We start from the raw sequence: 21,449 nt of genomic DNA, 5'->3' as shown, positions 1-21,449 counted from the left end.
ATTAATTATGCCATATATCATTACTTGTACCTTATTTTAGGGTTATTTAATCACAAACCGGGAGATTGTATCTGAAGACATTGAAGATTTTGAGTTCACCCCAAAACCAGAATATGAAGGTCCTTTTTGTATTTTTAATGAGCCAGACGAGGTAAATATGTTCTTTTCCGTGTATACCATATATAAAATTTTTGGAAAATATATTGGAAGTCTTTATCGTTAAGAATCTGTGGACTGATGCATATAGATTACTTCGGTTTTATTATATTGAATATTTTTTTATTGTAACGGAAATGTCAATGACTATAATGATGGGGAGGGCGTTTGTTTATGGTATCATATTTGCATTCTTAACATGCAATTGTTATGCTTTATCTTTTGTTTATTGAAGTCAATTGGAATATGCAACATAATGAAACGGGCCATGCTGCTGCTTGAAACACAGCATGCCCTAGGGTATGTTCACACGGCCTATTTTCGGCCATTTTTCCTACCCCAAACGGCCGAAAAATCAGAAGCAGAACGCCTCCAAACATCTGCCCATTTTCAATGGGAAAAACGGCCTCGAAATAGAAGTGCAGATCACGTTTTTGGAGCCGTTTTTCATAGACTCTATAGAAAACGGCTCCAAAAACGGCCGTGAAAAATGCCACGAAAATCGCGAGTGGCTTAAAAAACTTCTGAAAATCAGGAGCTGTATTCCCTTGAAAACATCTCCGTATTTTCAGACGTTTTTGTGTTTGTGTGAACATACCCTTAAAGAGAACCTTTCACCTGCCCATACATGTGCAGCATGTAATGGGCGGCGCTTCACGAACACTGTCTCGCTTTACATTTTTTTTTTCTATCTTCCTCCGTTATTTACATATCTGTGCCGTTATATTTGGCGACCAATATGTAAATAAGCCCCTAAACCGACACTGGGGCGTTTCTATCTAACTCAATGGCAAGGGGGTGTGATCTCTTCGCTCTGAGACTGTCCAATCAGCTACGGACTGTCAAGGCGGCTTGCGCCTACAGAACCACCAGTCTGTGTGTGTTCTCGCGGGAGGGAACACCGCGCAAGCCACCCTGACACTGTCCGTAGCGGATTGGACAGTGTCAGAGCGAAGACATAACGCCCCCTTGCCATTTAGTTAGATAGAAACGCCCCATTGACAGTTCAGGGGCTTATTTACACATCGGGCGCCAAATATAACGGCACAGATATGTAAATAACGGAAGATAAGAAAAAAAAATTAAAGTTAGGCAGGGTTTCACAAACACGGTCTATTACATTCTGCACTCAGCTGCACACGTATGGGCAGGTGAAAGGTTCTCTAAGGCCCTGTTCAGTTGTTTTTTTTTTTGTTTTTTTGCAGGCAGAAAAATCTGCCACCGTTTCTTCAGGCTTTCTCTGCCTACCATTGATTTCAATGGGAGGTCAGAGGCAGAACCGCGGCAAAAAATGATCATGTCGTTTTTTTTTTTACCGTGAGCTGCTAAAAACCGCTTTGGAAAAACAAGCCTTCGTCTCCCATTGAAATCAATGGGAGGTGGTTTCGGCAGTCTTTTGCCACGGATTCCAACGCGGTTTACTGGCATGTATTAGAAATAGCAGAAAGTGTATCAAGTACCTGATTTGAAATGAAATCAGGATGTTATCTTACTTGGGGGATAGTATTAACCCCCTCTATGTACTCCCTTTATGGCGCTAATTATCCCCCCACTACTGAGGACGATCCTTGGGGACCTGCAGAGGTGGTCTAGTCTTCCAGATTAATGGTTTATTTAGTATCGCCTCCATTATAGTGAATGTTTTGGCTCTATTTACTTTATGCCTTATCTACTATTACCTGCTTATGTACTCCTTGCCACTATGAGGTTGATTCAAAAGGATGCTATATTTTGTGTGAGGCTTGTCGGTGAGTAGTGTAGGGGCCATACAACATTGTATGCTCCGCATCATCAGGGAGACTTGGCAATGCCCCAAATTATAAAATACGATCAGGCAGCCAGATTGGCCCATCTCTCAAAGTACACTCAGGAATACCAGTACCTAATATCCAACTGGACCACCTTCCTTGGTCTGCCAGCCATCATATGACCCACCCTCTCCCATTCTCTAGCTGTACATTAGAGTCTGCCTATAAGCCAATGGCTTTGCGGTTCCCGAACCTGGACTTCAATCCTGGCGTGTTTCCCTCACGAATCAGGGGTTCCTGAGAATTCATGATTTTGTTGATAGATTTGATGTTAACACGCACACACTTTTTTGCGCTATTCATAAATTACTGGACTTTCCTTCTCAAAAAATTTCAAATTTTATGAAGAGTCTCAAACACGACAATATCAACATTACAGTGAGAACTTCATTCTAATCCATATGCATTAGATCTCTTAGCGGTAAGGGAAAAATATCTTATATACTGGTCTATCCCCATCCCCAGGCAAGTTACTTTACATATGTAAATGGAAGGCATACACTTGTAGAAAACTAAATGTTCCGTACTGGGCACAAATGGGTAAAAAATATCCATTAATACATCACTGCCATAATAACCCAGTACCAAGCAAAAGACCTTCACGGTCAGCTGGAATGTCCTATTTGGATGGTACCTGGTTCCCATTAGATTATCACATATGTTCAGCCTCTCCAATGTGCTTTAAAGAGGTGTGGGAAAAGAGGGACTATGTACTTCGTTTGATGGGAATGCATGAATATTTGCAGACCTTCTTCTTCTTTTTTTTTTTTTTTAATTCCGCATACACCACCTTGTACTTTTGGTCATTGGAGTCAATCTTACTAAATATCCTGAACAAGCTTTATTTAAAGCCCCCATCCTGGTTATATTTGAGGTCACCAAGAAATTGGTTCACTTTATATTTCTGGCAGCTAAATTGGCCATAGCTAGGAGCTGGAAAACCCCTCTTCGGTGCTCTTAGACTAAGGGCTCATTCAGACGAACGTGAATAACGTCCGTGTGCTGCGCAGGGAAATCACGCGCAGCACACGGACCCATTGATTTCAATGGGGCCTTTCACACATGCAGGAGTTTTCACGCAGCGTGTGTCCGTTGCGTAAAACTCCACTGCATGTCCTATATTGGTACGTTTTTAACGCACCTATCGCCCATTGAAGTCAACGGGTGCGTGAAAATCACGCACAGCACACAGATGCACAACCGTGAGGTGTGCGTGATTTACGCATCAATTCAATGGAAAATAATAAAAAAAATAAAATGTGCTTTGCGAGTGCGTGAATAACGTGCAATAACGCAACACACACCGACCAGATTAACGCGCGGTTTTCACGCACGTGAATCTGATACGCTCGTGTGAATGTAGCCTTAGTTAAGAATAAATTAGGATGGATAATGGCGAATTGTAAAGGCTAGATTGTTCTTTCTTTGCAATATTTCAGATTTATATTTTTTTTGTCTTCCACTGTGTTCATATCATATGAGCTGATGTGTACACTTTCCTCTCCAGATATGTAAATTTTTTGATACTTGTTTCCCCTTGTTGTAAACGCTGTATAACCTTAAAATTTGTGAGAAATTAATGCAATTCAGAGCCCTTCTGAAACATAGTGGCACAGCGATATTTAACGAAATAAAATGTATTCATATGCTCTTCCTGTTTTTAGGCACATCTAATTCAACGTTGGTTTGAACACCTTCAAGAAACAAAGCCAAGTATAATTGTAACATACAATGGAGACTTCTTCGACTGGTACATTTCTTCTGCATTCTTATTTTATGCTTGAATCAGGAATTGTAAATCTTGTATGGGGACTGACCTTTCATCTGTTACAGGCCTTTTGTGGAAACCCGTGCCACAGTTCATGGGATGAGCATGTTCCAAGAGATTGGCTTTCAAAAAGATAGTCAAGGGGAGTACAAGTCTCCTCCTTGTATTCATATGGATTGTCTCAGGTACATAACGTTACTCTTAAGACCTCTTAATTTCTCAATGATTTTTACCAGTGAGATGAAACTCCTGTTTCATACTGTGGTAGATTTGTCTGCTTTGGCCAAAGTAAATTTTGTCAGCTGTATGGGGAGTCAAGTATTTATTATTTTTTATTTTTTTTACTGTAGGTGGGTAAGGAGAGATAGTTACCTTCCTGTTGGAAGCCATAACTTGAAAGCAGCTGCAAAGGCTAAGTTGGGCTATGACCCAGTAGAGCTGGACCCAGAAGAGATGTGTCGTATGGCAACAGAAGAACCACAGGTAAAAACGATACTATTAAAAAAATAATAATAAAAAAAATATCAATGTTTTTGATTTGCAAACAAAAAAGATAAGTAGGAGAGTAAAAGAAAAACAAATACATTTTATAACGAAGTCCTTATGCACACGGCAGTGCAGTATTTACCATGCGTGAATACTGCACGGGTGGGCCACGGACTGTTACCTGCATTTGCGGTCTGTGCTCACTTGAAGTATAGGAGCACAGTCCGTAAATGCAAAAAATAGGACGTCCTATTTTTTGCGGGTCATTTCTACGGCCCGGACACACCCCCGTAAATATTCGGGAAGATGTTTATGGCCGATAGAAGTTTAATGGATCAGTATTTTACGGTCGTGTGCATGAGGCCTAAGAGATATGGTACAGAAATAAAAAATTTGCTATTTTCTTCCCTCACTTCTATGACCGCACCACAGGAGTTGGCCGTTGGACAGGAATACATCAGAGGTTAAAAGCCCGTCTCACCTTCATCAGTTTTTCTGTCCCTACTAGGGGCAAACATGAGTGAATCCATATGGGTGATTAGAACCGGTGCATCTACTGCCGGGACAGTTGGTCGATCAGGCACTCCCACCTCCTACTTTGTATTCTGACACGTGACCCGTTTCCTGGATCTGGTCTTTTTCAAGCTATTCTCCTGCACTCTCCCAGAGTGGAAGCTGGGAATGCTGTGCCTATTAGGGTATGTTCACACGAGGGCGTCCGTTACGGCTGAAATTACGGGGATGTTTCAGCCTGAAAACATCCCCGTAATATCAGCCGTAACGGCATGTGCAGGCGCATGAACGCCGCGTCCATTACGGGCGTAATGGGCGCTGCTATTCATTGGAGTCAATGAATAACGGCTCCAATTACGGCCAAAGAAGTGACAGGTCACTTCTTTGGCGCGGGCGTCTATTTACGCGCCGTCTTTTGACAGCGGCGCGTAAATTACGCCTCGTGTGAACAGACAAACGTCAGCCCATTGCTTTCAATGGGCAGATGTTTGTCAGCGCTATTGAGGCGCTAATTTCGGACGTAATTCGGGGCAAAAACGCCCGAATTACGTCCGTAAATAGGCCGTGTGAACATACCCTTACTCCGGTCTCATTCAGGAATTCCCAGTCTTTCCTCTTGCATGTGCTCCCATTCCGGTTAGCAGAACATCTGATGTGGGGCGACACTGCAGAGGCATGCCACTTAGGCCTCATGCACACGTCAGTATTCTGGTCAGTATTTTGCTTCAGTATTTGGAAGCCAAAACCAGTAGTGGAACATAAACAGTGAACCTATAATGGAAAGATTTGCACCTCTTACATGATTTGGACCCACTCCTGGTTTTGCCTTCCAAATACTCACTCAAAATACTGACCAGAATACTATGTGTGCATGAGGCCTTAGGGTGGAATAGGAAGTTGTGCTCTTGGGCCGGCATCCGTGTGGTCGCCCTGTATCGAAGGTCTACTATTTAAGGGTAATACACTATCCTTATTCTTTCTCACTCAGTGTTGTTGGTCTTCAATATGCCTGAGACAAAATGGGCCTTATGCTCGGAGTCTGAGGAGACCGTCGCAACCCCTGGCCCAGTGACACCACTTGACTCTTAGACACAACGGCTATTAGGTGAGACTGCTAACTCACTTTGTAGGACCTGGTGACAGGTCCTCTTTGAGTATTCCTCACAACTCAAGGATATCATGTATAGGAAGGCCGAAAGCCTTCTAAAAAGGTCATGGGAGATTTCAGCAGCCTTACTGAAACTAATTCTTCGTGTGTGACTAAATCTATGTGCATTTGCATTGACCAACTAGAAAGCCATGTGGAGGGAAAAACGACATACTATCTTTAATTTCCCTATTAAAGATGGTGACAGGGTTTATGGCAGATGCATCTTCTGAATCAGTCCGGGTAGCAGCCAAGTCAGCTGCATTAACAAACTCCGCTAGAAGAGCCTAAAATATAGATCAGGAGACGTTTCCAAATCCAAGCTCTGCAGCATCCCATTTGAGGGAAATTCTGTATTTGGACTAGCACTAGAGAAAATTCTGGAAGAAATTTCAGAAAAGAAAACTCTTCTAGAGGGCGGATTCCTTTCATACACCTCAGACCCCAAAAAAAGTTTCAGGGGAAAAGGGAAGACTGGTAAATAGAGCTAGCCTAACGGTGGGAAAGGCACGAACATGATGGAATCCATCTGTTCCACAGCACCTCTTAATGCAAAATATCGATTTACAAGATGTGTATTAGCATGTCACGCAATCACGCAAATTATTTAAAAAAAACAAAACTTAGATTTGCCTTAGTCATAAACCAGAATCTTCTTTATTTTCAGTTCAAAGCACTTCCCTTTTGAGATTTCATTTGCAAACGTTTACCAAATTAATAACTGAGGTAATAGCTTTCCTCCTTTAACCGGAAATAAACATTGTCTTGTACCTGGACATCCTACTGATCATTGCAATTTCTCCCTTCTGTCGGTCCATCTTAACAGAATGTGTATCGTCGTCTTTTAGAGCGTTTGGGATGAATCTGCAATAGACAAAAATCTGCCCTCGCTCCGACAAAACACAAAATCTCTCTGGGAATCCTTCTGGACCCTCAAACATATGTCTTTCCAGGAAAAAGACACGATATACTGGAAAGATTTTGTCTTTCAAAAAGGATAACCTGTACAGCAAGTGTAACTATATCTGTGTTGGGTACCATGACCGCTTGCATCCCAACGGTTCCATGGAATCCGACTCACTCAAGACCCCTTCTGTGTCTAATTCTTCCACGCTGGAACAAAAATCTACACTACCTAGAATCAAAAATTACTCCTATAAATCTGTCACATGGTCCCTTTGCTGGCGGTTGCACCAAAGAAGTATTTAGAGAGGGCTAGAGTGGCATCCGTCACCCAGGATGATTGTCTCCACAGATGCTAGAATCAGAGGTTCGAAAGCCCAAATCCTCAATCGCACCTTTCAGGGGGTTTGGCCTGCAGAAATAAGAGTCTGTTTCTCAAGTTTCAGAGAACTGAGTGCAGTTTTGGAATTCTATACAAACAAAACAACTACTTAAAGGAAAACCATAGTCCTAAACATATCTGCTAACCCCCCCCCCCCCCCCTCACCAATTTGGTCTATGGTTTCCTGTGCCTCTCTCTACCTTAGCGACTGCTGTGCTGGTTGCTGAGGGTGTGGGTTCTGGCATTCTCCAGTAGATTCAGTTCAGGCTTTGCCCTGGGCAGTCTATTAGCGCAGGCTTTCAGCCAGGGGGTTCTCTTTAGTCTGTGCCATTGCTGGGGTCTGCGCCATCCTCGGGGCCTGCCAGACCTACTCCCCAGGAATCCTAAGCTTCCTGTCCGGCTAGACACCGCACTTAGGGTTTTGGCACTCGTGTAGAATTGCATTGCTTGGTTGGAGACTCTGGAAACGGCGGTCTAATTGTTACTTATTGAATAACAGTAGTTGGGGGGGTGGGAAGGTCCGAGCACTAGGATGATTGTGAGTGAATGTTAGGTATCTCAGTTAGGCCTTAACTGATGGTGTTCTATGTCCTGTATATTCAATTTATCTGCTTTGGATTGATTCTTATTCACTGTACTAATGCATTTCTGAATGTCTTCATTGGTATGTTGTACGTGTTTTGTACAACAAAAGTTTGAATATAAAGCCTTTTAATAAAAAAATACATTGCTTTAACTCATTTAGCATACAGTTTTATATGGGTGTTTAGAGGTGAAATACGATTGTAGTTTAAGGATACGATCACGTCCCACCTTTTTTATAAATGTTTAGTAGAGCTGAATAGGGGCTTGGTGAAACTGCTATTTTGAGACCGTGGTCTGATCATATAACTGCACATGGTTAAAAAGCCTTCTGTTATTAATCCATTCTCGTTTTATGTTGTGTTTACTTTGTAGGTGCTGGCCACATACTCTGTATCTGATGCTGTTGCAACTTATTACATGTACATGAAGTATGTTCATCCATTTATCTTTGCTCTCTGCACCATAATCCCTATGGAGCCAGACGAGGTAAAATATTTACATTGTGTACTGTACTACTTAATATTGTCTTGCTGTATTGTTGCATTTTATTTTACTCCTGATTAATGCTGCTGATATTTTGGCACTTAGGTATTGAGGAAAGGCTCTGGAACTCTTTGTGAGGCATTGCTGATGGTCCAGGCTTACCATGCAAATATAATCTTTCCTAACAAGCAAGAAACCGTGTTCAATAAGCTAACTAATGATGGCCATGTGCTGGACTCTGAGACATATGTGGGTGGCCATGTCGAAGCTTTGGAGTCTGGTGTCTTCCGTAGTGACATCCCTTGCCGCTTTAAAATGGTGAGTTTCTAATATTAGATGTTACGAATGTATTCTGTATTACGTGGGAACATCATTCCAGAGTATAATCGAACATACATAATGTAACTGATAAGATAACATTTTGTTATGCTTACACAATTAAGTTTGTCCTTCAAATCAGTTCTTGAATTGTTCGTCTTGCAAGTGTGCCAAGCTGATCATTGTGCGGAGATGATGGGCAAAAATCCAATTTGTATCCTACCTTTCAGAACCCTGCTGCCTTTGACTTCCTTCTGCAGCGTGTTGAAATGACACTACGTCATGCTATAGAAGAGGAGGAGAAAGTCCCGTTAGAGCAAGTCACCAACTTCCAAGAGGTGCATATTTCCTCTACAAAATGTCACACGCATTTTGTTTATATTACCAGATTTGAAAAAGCAGTTTAACCTTTGTCCTTCTTAGGTCTGTGATGAGATTAAAAGGAAGTTGAATTCTCTGAAAGAAGTGCCAAATAGAATTGAGTGTCCACTCATTTACCATCTGGATGTGGGTGCCATGTATCCCAATATCATTCTTACAAATCGTTTGCAAGTAAGTAAAAAGTCCTAATGGTTTTTTTAAAATTGTAAACTATTTTGTTTATAAGACACCCACCCCTACCTTTCTTGTTCCCCATAGCCTTCCGCGATGGTTGATGAAGTGACTTGTGCAGCCTGTGACTTCAACAAGCCAGGAGCCACTTGCCAGCGCAAGATGACTTGGCAATGGAGGGGAGAGCTCAGTAAGTGGTTTTGGGCTTTACGTCACCGAAAATATGATATAATTTAGTTACAAGTTAGAGCAGTAGTCAAACATTGGTAATTAGGTCTATTTTACTTCCAGATCTATTTGAGGTGGCCAAAGTGACAACAATAAGCCAAATTGGATGTCACTTTTGATTTGGCTTCTCAGCAACTGATGGTAAAACTGACGTGCTGAGAAATTTTAGAGTAAATCGTTTTGGCTAAACTTCTTTCTTGTCACTTTGACGAGAATGGCAGATGCAACGAAAAAGAAAAATACCGATATCTCTAAGAAGAACAAACATACACACTAGGGCCGATTTTCATAGGCCATTTAGCTGAACATGCAAACTCCATGTAAATGCTGCCCGTAGCCTTCATTCACATCTGTGTCTGCTATGTTAGGTCTGAGCTTTCCGTCAGAACAGAGCCCTGACTGAAACGGAAACCTATGGTTTCCATCTGCGTCAATCACCATTAATTTCAATGTTCAAAACGACGGAACGCTTGCACAACGTAGACGAACGGAAACCATTGTCACTGCATCCGTCACCACTGAAATCAATGGTGATGGAAACGGAAACCTCCGGTTTCCGTTTCAGTCGGTGTACAGTTCCGATGGAAAACTCAGACGGAATGTTGGAACGGGACCCTGGCGCAGATGTGAACGAAGCCTTAGGCCTCGTGCACACGACCGTAGTGATGTGCACGGCCCGTGACTTGCAGCTCAGACTGCCGCGGGAGTGTCACCTGCGGCCGTCCGCAAATCACGGGCTGTGTGCATTAATTTCAACGAGCCTGGACCGCAAGATGCAGCCTTAATAAGACACGTCCGTTCTTTTTGCGATCCAGGCTCCTGGGCAATGCACGGACCGTGGAAACCACGGTCGTGTGCATGGGCCCATTGCGGGTGAATTGCGGCTGCAAAAATACGTTTGTGTGCGTGTGGGGCTTTAATTGGATTCGATTTTACTAATCTATGATCCTCTTTACGTTTTGGATGGAACGGCTGCATACTACTGTGCTGTACATTCAGTGTAGTAGCTTCTCTTGATCTTATGGAGTTCTTTATTTTCAACCTTTAACACAAATATATAGATTTGTACACACCAGTTACCAAGGGTCCAATTGTCTTCCTTTATTTTCAATCTTTTGCCCCACCCCCAAAGGCAAGCAAAAGCCATCTCTAGTTACAGAGGAGACGGACTGCGGGGAAAGGTGTTTCTTCACAGCCTGCCTATAGAAGTGGGTGGTGAGCAGAGACACATATAAGGCGGGGGAGCAGGAGCAAAAAGACACAAACGCTACCCATTGAAGTCTATGTAAAGGGGAGGGGGAGCAGGTGGAGAGATCAGAGAAAAATAGCCATGCACACAGACATGTGACCGACCCTGCTGTACTCTATGTAATCACTGTACTACTGATACTGCTTGTTCGTAGAGTACAGCAGGGCCGGTCACAAGACGTAGTCGTATCATCATCAAAGAAGGCTAACCCCTTCTGTGTGTCCAAACAGCTGTTTATGACCACATGTGGGGTATTGTTTTAGTCGGGAGAAATTGCTTTACAAATGTTGCTGTGCTTTTTCTCCTTTAGTCCTTGTGGAAATTAGAAGAAATTTACCCAGACCTACATTTTCCTTGAAAGAATGTAGACTTTCATTTTCACGGCCTACTTTCAATAGTATCTGCAATAAACCTGTAGGGTCAAAATGCTCACTATACCCCTAGATAATTTCCTTTTTACAAACTGAGTCACTTTTGGGGGATTTCCACTGTTTTGGCACATTGGTAAACCCTATGTTACAAACCTGAGAAATGCAACTCCATATTTATTGCCCAGATTCTGCAGTTTTTAGAAATATCCCACATGTGGCCCTAGTGTGCTAATGGACTGAAGCACAGGCCTCAGAAGCAAAGGGGCACCTAGTGCATTTTGGGGCCTCCATTTTATTAGAATATATTTTAGGCACCATGTCTGGTTTGAAGAGGTCTTGTGGTGCCAAAACAGTTGAACCCCCCTTTCAAAAGACACCATTTGGCAAACTACACCCCTCAAGGAATTTATCAAGGGGTATAGTGAGCATTTTAACCCAACAGGTTTTTTGCTGAATTTAGTGGAATTCGGATGTAAAAATGAAAATCTAAATTTTTCCCAATAAAATGTAGACATCTTCAATATTTACAAGGCATAAAGAACAAGCCCCAAACGTTTAAAAACAATTTCTCCCGATTTTACAGCAATACACCATGTGGTTTATAAACTGCTGTTTGGCCCCACGGCAGGGCTCAGAAGGGAAGAAGCGCCATTTGGCTTTTGCCGCTCAAGTTTTGCTGGAATGGCTTTCAGATGCCATGTAACATTTGCAATGCCCCTGCGGGACCAAATCGGTGAAAAACCACCCAAAAGTGACCCCATTTGGGAAACTACACTCCTGAAGGAGTTTATCGAAGGGTATAGTGAACATTTAGGCCCTACAGTTTTTTTTGTGAAATTTAGTAGAATTAGGTCATGAAAATGCCGCCCAACATTTGTAAAGCAATTTCTTCCGAGTACTGCAATATCCCACATGTCATAAACTGCTTTTTGGATACACGGCAGGGCTCAGAAAGGCAGGAGTGGTACTTGGCATGCAGATTTTGCTGGAATGGTTTTTGGCTGCCATGTCGCATTTGCAAAAGCCCTGCCGGACCAAATCAGTGGAAACCCCCCAAGATTGACCCCAGTTAGGAAACCACACCCCTGAAGGAATTTATCAAGGGGTATAGTGAGCATTTTAACCCCACAGGCTTTTTGCTGAATTTAGTGGAATTATGCTGTGAAATTGAAATTACGTTTTGTTCTGACACAACGTGGAAATTTTCAATTTTTACAAGGCATAAAGGAGAAAAAGCCGCCCAAAATTTGAAAAGCCATTTCTCCCGATTACGGCAAAGCTCCACATGTGGTCATAAACTGCTGTTTGGACGCAAGGCAGGAGCGCTATTTGGCATTCAGGTTTTGCTGACCTGGTTTTTGGGCGCTATGTTGCATTTGCAAAACCTGAGGTACCAGAGTACAGTGGTAGCCCCCATGAAGTGACCCCATTTTAGAAACTACACCCCTCAAGGCATTTATCATTTGCCTGGACATATGACCGGGCTCAGAAGTGAAGAGCACCATGCGCATTTGAGGCCTATTTTGGTGATTTTTTCACGCCATTGGTCCACAATTGCAGCGCTCTGAGGTCAAATAGTAAAACAAACACACAGGTAATGACCCCCATTTTGGAAACTACACCTGTTAAGGCATCTTAAGGGGTGTAGGGAGCATTTTGACCCCACATGTGTTTTTTCATTGGAAATTAATGTGCAGCAGATGGTACAAAGTAAAAATTGCAATTTTAGTGCACAGTATGTTGTGCCCAGTTTGTGCCATCGAAGACAAATACCTCATAAAATTAAGCGGGTTCTCCCGGGTATGGCGATGCCATAGTTGTGGACGTAAACGGCTGTTTGGGCACATTGTAGGGTTCAGAAGGGAAGGAGCGGCTGGCTTTTGGAGCGCAGATTTAGCTTCGTAATAGTTCTGCTTGGGGTTTTACTGGTGTTTGTTTATAATATGGGGGCATATATAAGCTGTGTGGAGTACATGAGGGTATAATAATGCGGTAAATAAGAATTTGTAGATGTGTGGCCAGTTTCTCACTGATTAATGGTGCCTGATCTTATCCGCTTTTGGAAAGATCTGCACATTTTGTGTTGTCGTATTCTGAGAGCCAGAACTTTGTGAGGGCTTATTTGTTGCGAGACAATCTGTAGTTTTCATTGGTACCATTTTGGGGTACACGCGATTTTTGATCACTTTTTATTCCATTTTTTTTGGCAAGCAAGGTGACCAAAAAGCAGCAATTCTGACAATGTTGTTTTTTTGTTTTTTTACGGCGTTCACAATTTTACTTTACTCTGCGGGTCGATACCATTACGGTTATACCAAATGTGTGTAGGTTTTTGTAAGTTTTGCTGAGTTTGCACAATAAAATCATTTTTTTTTTTTTTTAAATAATTTTATTTCTTTTTCGTGTCCCCATATTATGAGGGCCATAACTTTTTTTTTTTTATATATATATATATATATATATATATATATATATATATATATATATTTTTTTTCAGTGAAAAAAAGCTGTGTTTTTGTGGTTTTTTTGTGGTTTTTGTGGTTTTTATTGGTACTGGTTTGGGGTACGTGCGACTTCCTGATGATTTATTGTTCCATGTTTTGGAAGGGGTGGTGATTAGAAAAAAAATAAAAATAAAATAGCGATTCTGGCTTTTTTTTTTGCGTTCATCATGCGGGACAAATAACATTGTTTTGCAGTTTGGGTCGTTATGGACGCTGCGATACCAACTATGTGTACTTTTTTTTTTTTTAAGTCTTCATTTTTCTCCTGTAATAAAAGGCTTATTATAGGAAAAAAGGCAGTGTTTGTTTTAATTAAGTTGAAACTTTTTTTACACTTTTTTTTTTTTTTTTTTTATAGTATATTTTTTTTTTTGTCCCACTAGGGGACTTGAGGGCCTGCACCTCCGATCTTTACTCTAATACATTGCACTATCCACGTAGTGCAATGCATTAGATTTCTCAGTCATTCACTGACAGCAAGAGTAATAGGTCCTGTCTCTGGGCGGGGTATCGTACGTGGCTGACCCGAGGCAATTGTTATGCCTCCGGTTGCCAAAGTTTGGATCGTCCACTTCACGATTACTTTGTGTCGATGCCGTTCGCTACAAACCACTAAGATGCTATCGCTTTTGATCACGACATCTAAGGGGTTAATGGCAGGGCTCGGAGCTAGCTCCGTTCCCTGCCATTATAGCAGGATGTCAGCTGTAACATAAAGCTGACACCGGCGGCTGATGTCGCAGGCTCAGCTTCTGAGCCTGCGCCATCTTTCTTCTGCGGCCAGAAGCCGTTTAGGCCCCGCCTTCGGGCAGGACCTAGCAGGCTTCCATACTTGCCAGACAGGAAGCCATTGTTAGGCCTCCGGTCTGCCAGGACAGCCATCGGAACCCCACAATTGGCATTGCGGGGTTCCGATCTGCTAGGTAACACCATAGATACAGCGCTCTCTTTTGAGTGCCGCATCTAAGGGGTTAATCAGCTCCAGTAGCGTCTGAGCCCGCATCCGCAACACAACGTATCTGTACGTTGTGTTGCATTAAGTCCTTAACGACATCAACGTACTATTGCGCTGGGTGTCGTTAAGGGGTTAAAGAAACCGTACAGTACACTACAATTTGTATCCAATCTCCATATATTTGGACTGTGCTTCGCAAGACCGTTTTCATAGAAATAATAAGTTTTTTAGGGATTTCTTATTAGTGAGCTTTAATCAGGGAACCTTATTGTAAATTCTTGTTTTCTTTTGAACCGTTCATATAAATGCCGTATGTTGTATGCTGAAAAGGGGGATTTGATCGCATCTGAGGAGCACAGGAAAAACTTTCCTTTTCTGTTTCTGCATAAAATTCACACCGACATAAGTGAAGCCTTTTAGTGCTAAATAAAATTCCATGAATAAAATGAGAAGCAACAAGGCTCTAGTCCAGTGCTTTTTGTGATTTGTTCTCTGTAATATGTAAAAATAGTTGGAATTATACATAGAATTACAACGGTTGGAATAGCCAAATGTTCTATGCACTTAACGTATTAACTATATAATATACTAACACAGATGTTTAACTCTGTAAGTAATGAAATTACTAAATTATTTCTTCTTTTGTAACTGCCAAGAAGATCTTCTGTTAATAATGATTAAGTTTTTAGATTTTTATTGCCTTCTTTAACTGAAGCAATTATTGGCGTTTGCAGGCAGGAGATGTAACCGACTCAAATAAACTGGCCATTAGAGACTTGAATTTCAGCAGATTATCACATTAGATTTCAGAGCTTTCTTGTAAGAACTTTGGAATCAAAGAGATTTGTAAACTCATAAAATAAAAAAATGGAGGGCTAAAGGGGGAAAAAGATGAAGGTAAAGAAGAGTGGAAAATTCTCCCATCAATCTGCCCTTTTTTGTATTTCAAGCATAAGGGGAAATCTCCCAAGATGTAATAAAGTTAGAGGCTCTGTCACCAGATTATAAGTGCCCTTTTTCTTACATAATCTGATCGGCGCTGTAATGTACAGTGTTTTTTATTTTGAAAAACTGTCATTTTTGACCAAGTTATAGTGACATGTCAGAAGTTTTGATCTTGACCAAAACTAAGCTGCAGAAGCGCTCGAGTGAGCGCTTTGTCACTTCATTTCTGATCGGAAAGCCAAGCCAGCGGTGTACGAACTCATAGACTTTCACCTGAGCACTTCTGACTATTTGTTTTATCGATTGGTGGGCATCTGTGTTCGCACCCCCACCGATCACAACTTTTGACATTTCACTATGACATGTCAAGTTTTTTAACAGTTTTTAGTTACCCTTTATTTTGAAGAATGCTAGAAAGTTTCTCGTTAACCATAATCCTGGACAATTTAAATTTCACTCGATCTAGATTAATCGTGGAGGTCTTTCTTGCCCCAGATATTGCAATTCTAGCAGCTAGAAACATAAATGATATTCGCATTTGTATGTGTTTAGGGATATCTGGGATGAGTTTGTTCAGGAATGCTTCCCAAGTGAATTTACAGAGAAAAATGTGTCTCAGACTGCAAATAATAATAATAATAAAAGCGTATCCAGAAATGGTGTACCTTTTAAAACAACCCCTGAAACAATGAATGGAACATCCGTGCTAATTACTGAATTGTTAAATACTATCGCATAAGCAGCTTGTAGTTGGATTCTGTCAAGGCTGTGTTAGTAGAGTGGTTAGCAATAGATTTAGTTGCCAGTCTCTAAGACTGAGTCCCCTAGATCCTCCTCCCATAGTCTCATATAAGAAAGTTTATCCTGAGGGGAAACAAATGTGTTGTATAATGTGGATATATTATCACTTCTCGGCCTTTTGGCTATGATCAAGTGTAGTACCTGCTCAAGCTGAGGTTAGTAATCATCTCTGCCGGTGGTTGATGGGCCATCGTAGAGGGATGACAGAACGCCGAGGTGAGGGCAGGGAACCACAACGGTCATCGCTCTGGTGTACGCACTTGGTTTAAAGGTACCATTTGTAGGTGACCAGGCAACCGCCGGATCGAGGTCAGGAGGTCGGGTAGTTTGGAAGCCCGAGTTGCTTTGTGCCCCAGGGCTGCTGACCCTGGGGTGCCCTAACTCCCTGTGGGAGGGATCCCACTGAGTGAAGGCACATTTGCAGATTTGGTTTGCCTACCGGCAAGAAAGCACTGTTTCCCAACTATCAGAATAGAAAATAAAGTATTTATTAAGTTTTGCAACACAGACAAACTACATATACCTAAAAACAAGGTCCATTGCTGACTTGCAATCAGCACAGTGCAGAGTATGAGGAGCTTAGAGCCAACGGCTGCAGCACGTTGCACCCAGCTCACAATTAGATTCTAGAAGTCAGCAAGACTAGTATTTAAAATGAAAGTGGAAGCCCCCCCGACCGGTAAGCAAACCAAATCTCTCAATTTAAATACATGCCCACCAACTATAAGGGTCCTCCCTTTGTATGTAAAGGCACATTTGCACGCACTCTCTTTCAAACTATATGAGCACACACCTTTATTCTCCCGGCTGGGAGATGAGGTTTTTTTTTTTATACCTGGCGGATGTCCAGGCTGTATCACAGCGCACATCCACTTATTTAATTTCGTTTTTTCACTGTGTGTTTGTCACATTTTGTCACAAGGATTTTGGGATGCGGTGCCCCTTTGGCACCCTCCTGAGGTCTAGTGGGAAAATGTGTTGCCATCTGGTTTCGTTTTTTACCCTGCAACCCGGCCTCCCTTCTTCGGAGAGGAGATGCGACCTTGACGCAGGCTCCTAGGTGGACACGGGTGGCGGCCCAGATAGAAGCCTAGGAGTGTGTTTGGGTCTCCCTAAGCTTCGGCGAGGGGGGGGGGGGATGATTGATCCTCTAGGCCTATGGTTTGGAGGGTTGGGGAATGGTTATGCGGGGCCTCTCTCTTTTAAGAGAAGGGCTACAATAGACCGCATCCTTGTGCACTTTTTGTGTGGCACCTCTGCACTTTTTATGCACTTGGGTGATAGAAAGCACGGCTCAGGCTTTCAAAAAAAAAATAATAATGTGGATATATTACCTAATCTTCCTGGTCTACTAGAACTTAGAGGTGACTTGGAAACTAGGATTCCATGAGTTTTTGTTTTAAAGAATGCTGAAAGGGTTGGATTTGTTGAAATCTGAGGGATTCGGAGGGGGTGGTGGCAAAGTGTATCAAGAAGACGTAAGCCCGTCATTTGATGACTGACTGTGCGATCTACAAACTGGGGATTTTGTCTAAGACTTATTTGTCCACCACAGGTAGGTCCGGGTTATTCAAAAGTGAAGCAAGAGGAGGTATGAGGAGAGCGAAGGTGGTGTTTCGATAGGCGTCCCATTGTGCCAGAGAGTGAAAAAGCTAATAGCATAAAATGATAGGTTGAGAAGTGGTGTTGGACAAAAGAAGCATTTTAAAATTAGAACCTGGAGCAGCTGTGACCTCCCTAGAGACCTATTGTGGAAGCGAATGAGTAGCACAAAGTTAACGCAGCTAGGCTGTATAAGTGTTTAAGGAGATGTGGTAATCCCAAGCCACCAGAAGGCCTGGGGGCAAATAGGGTAGATTGAGGTTTCTCCTTTTGCTTGCCTTGCAAAATAAATCGAAGTAGTTGTGACTGTAAGGGTATGTGCACACGTAGTGTTTTCGGGCGTATTTCGGGGCATTTACGCCACGAAAAACTGCTGGAAAATCGGAAGCAGAATTTCAAGGGGAAAAATGGTGTTCTGCTCCGACGGGCAGTTTTTTTTTTTACACGGCAGTTTTAAAAAACGGCCAACCAAAAAGAAGTGCATGTTACTTCTAGAGACTTTTTTTGGAGCTGTTTTACATTGACTCTATAGTAAAAAATGCAGTGAAAAACGCGTTTTTAAATAAAAAAAACTTCTTAAAATCCCTTAAACAGCTCTGTATTTTCAGCCGTTTTTTGATTTTGTGTGTGCACATACCCTAACATTGCTAGATATCATCTAGGGATTGCAATAGAAAGCATAGGAAAGAGATACAAAATATGGGGGTTACAATTATTTAAGCTTTATGGCATATATTCTGCCCAGCCAAGACTTCTGATGTGAATTCCATAGGTGAATAGTCTCAAGTAGCCTCTTTATCAACGGTGGGCAATTGATCCTGTAAGCTGCATCTATAGAGTATGTATGCAAGTAACTTGAGGTGGGGATTTTTTGGTGCTTCAGGTTTATTGCCGTTTACCTGGAGGCCAGAAGATAGCAAATACCTGGAAAATATTAGGGAGGGAAGGGAGTGGGGGAACTGATGAACAATAAAACGTTGTCTTCAAGGAATGTGCTTTTATGTTTCTGTACAACTAACTATTCCTCAAACATTATGGTTTTTACGAAGCGGGTTAGCTAGCTGTTCAATCCACAACGCAAATAGCGCAAGAGATAGAGGACACCCCTGCCTTGTTCCTTGGTGGATAGGAAAAGGGGTCAGTATCAAAGCTTAGAATGCCAACTTTAGAGGTAAGATCTGCATATAGGGTTTGAAAGGTTCATGGCCAAAACATGTCTTAAGACGTAGTGTAAATACGGCCATGAGACAGTCAAAAGATTTATACAAATAATTACTCCGTAACATACCCTGCTAGAGTGGACCCCATCCCATAGGTCAGTATAGTTCTAGAATTGGGCAAACGCATGAGTTCTGAGATGTGAAAGAGATGAAGGGGAAGCAGCGCTCGCACTAGCACCGGGACTTCTCCAAACTGCAGATCAGAGGGGGTGGCAAGTGTCGTACACCCATCGATCAGATATTGATGGCCTTTACTGAGGAAAGACCGTCAATTTTGTTTCACCGGATAACCCCTTTTAAAATTGTTTTAATGAAATGCATTTGTTCCTTTTGTGTGCAGTGCCAGCCAGCCGCAGTGAGTATCATCGTATACAGCAACAGCTAGAATCTGAGAAATTTCCCTCACTCTTCCCTGGACAGCGCCCAAGAGCATTTCATGAACTGACACGGGAGGAGCAGGCCAAGTATGAAAAGAAGCGACTGGCAGGTGGGTGAAGCTTAATACCTGTTTATCTTTATATAGTGACCCTTCAGAAATAAGAGTTAAAAATGGACTGTCCACAACTTCCCTACCCCAGATTATTGCAGAAAAGCTTACAAGAAGATTCATGTCACCAGGCTGGAAGACCGTGTTACTACCATATGCCAGCGGGAGAATTCTTTCTATGTAGATACTGTTCGAGCTTTCAGAGATCGTAGATATGATTTCAAAGGGATGCACAAGGTATGAATTGATTTCTTGCCAGTCAAAAATTGACAAATTGGTGTTTAATATCTTGTCAAAGCTATTTATTTTTTTAAATACTGCTATATAGGGATGAGACTACATATTGTGCATAGCATAAAAGCTAAAGGCTATCTTGTTGTAGCTGCACACCAGTAAAAGGATGTGAGCAGTTGGATTGTCAATGAGACTACTACTGACTGCTTCAAAAGATTTCAGACACAACCGTTGCCTAGTACAATGTATTACAATGTACTATGCAGGAGTAGAGAAACTGAACAAAAAAGAATCATTATCATTGCTGTTTATTAACATAAATCTGTTATGTAGAATAAAAGGTATGTTGGTTGGAAAACAAGGTAAGCAACCTGGGTTTGAACGATCTGCAAAAAAATCTGAATTTATAGCACGTTAAGCTTAAACCACGGAAGAAAAGAGGGGCAACTATAAAAGCAAAAAAGATCAGAGAAATAGCATTTATATAATAAAACAATAAATACTACCGCAGTTCACAAATTAAAGTTCACATAAACCAAAGATGACTAAAAGCTGTAACATGTAAATGACAATTATTAGATGAATACTCTTCTCTTTTGCCCATGATCGGTAGCAAAGTTTTTTTTCTATGCAAGAACTTATTAGAAGGATTCATTATTGATTTAATTCTATATTTTTTTTCGCCCCTTTGCATGTTTAGTTGCCCCTCCTTTTTTTTTTTCTTCTGTGATTTGAACGCCATGTTACTGTGTTCTAAATCTATTATGTATTTGTCTAGCTTTAATGGAACCTGTTTCTAATCTGTCCCAGGTTTGGAAGAAAAAATTGACTGCAGCTTGTGAAAGTGGAGATGCTGCTGAGCTTAAGAGATGCAAGAACATGGAGATTTTGTATGAATCCCTGCAGCTAGCTCACAAGTGCATCCTGAACTCCTTCTATGGATATGTAATGCGTAAGGGGTATGTCCAAAATTAACATAAAAAAGAAAGTTCTCCTCTTGTCAAACAATTGTTCTATTTAATGGGAAGCCGCTAAAAAGGTGTAGGAATGAGGGTGCAAAGTATTTTATAATTCTCAGCCTTTGAGTTGCCTCAATCAGTTCGCTAACTTTACTGTAAAAATGACAGCTCTTGTTTTTCTGTTGCCGGCCATGAAATCCCTCAAAAGGGTGTAAGGAAAATTGCTTGAGTAACAGTGGAACTGTATGTTTTAGAACAATGTACCTCGATGTTTCTAAGCCAAGTACACCCTACCGAAAGAAATGCCATCAAAGAAACCCGAGACTAAGTGCATACACGCTGCACCTATTAAAAGTACTTCAGGGGGTACACATGCCAAGACATGACCCTGTCCTTTAGCTGTACACATACCACCGGCTGAACCTAGGTTACGTAGTTAGTACGGTTGAAAAAAGACATATATGTCCATCGAGATCAACCAAGGGAAGGGAAAAGGGGAAGGGAGAAGGTTGTAGAATATGCTGTTCCAATTGAGTATTAATGCATTTTTTTACATTTAGAATGTTTGCCAAATATATGTACAATAAATTGAAAAGACTAACTTGTTGTCCAGTCAGCCAACATATGCATCCATAATTTTGTACACGGTCACTTTTTTTTCCCACTTAATCTTGACTCTAAGACCTAATTCAGATGGCCTATTACAACCCCTATTTCTTTGTTGTATTATGGCCGCAACACCCAGGCCCTATGCGATAACCGTAGGGTTCTGTGATTATCTTAAATTCAATTG

General features: G+C 41.7%; 1 protein-coding gene across 1 annotated transcript in view; it reads left to right on the top strand.

Annotated features, from left to right (window-relative positions):
• POLE (DNA polymerase epsilon, catalytic subunit) overlaps nucleotides 1-21,449 on the top strand; it is an 88,392-nt gene that overhangs the window by 12,701 nt on the left and 54,242 nt on the right. Inside the window, exons 10-21 of the mRNA XM_075829430.1 lie at nucleotides 41-151; nucleotides 3,629-3,714; nucleotides 3,798-3,917; nucleotides 4,083-4,215; nucleotides 8,121-8,234; nucleotides 8,337-8,549; nucleotides 8,780-8,887; nucleotides 8,973-9,101; nucleotides 9,189-9,291; nucleotides 19,317-19,463; nucleotides 19,555-19,700; nucleotides 20,508-20,656. Of these exons, the coding sequence (XP_075685545.1) occupies nucleotides 41-151; nucleotides 3,629-3,714; nucleotides 3,798-3,917; nucleotides 4,083-4,215; nucleotides 8,121-8,234; nucleotides 8,337-8,549; nucleotides 8,780-8,887; nucleotides 8,973-9,101; nucleotides 9,189-9,291; nucleotides 19,317-19,463; nucleotides 19,555-19,700; nucleotides 20,508-20,656 (1,559 nt within the window). The remainder of the gene's footprint in view (nucleotides 1-40; nucleotides 152-3,628; nucleotides 3,715-3,797; nucleotides 3,918-4,082; nucleotides 4,216-8,120; nucleotides 8,235-8,336; nucleotides 8,550-8,779; nucleotides 8,888-8,972; nucleotides 9,102-9,188; nucleotides 9,292-19,316; nucleotides 19,464-19,554; nucleotides 19,701-20,507; nucleotides 20,657-21,449) is intronic.

The sequence above is a fragment of the Rhinoderma darwinii genome, chromosome 1 (assembly GCF_050947455.1).
Source record: "Rhinoderma darwinii isolate aRhiDar2 chromosome 1, aRhiDar2.hap1, whole genome shotgun sequence".
In the NCBI taxonomy this organism is placed as follows: Eukaryota; Metazoa; Chordata; class Amphibia; order Anura; family Rhinodermatidae; genus Rhinoderma; species Rhinoderma darwinii.
This window is presented reverse-complemented; position numbering and strand designations above follow the sequence as displayed.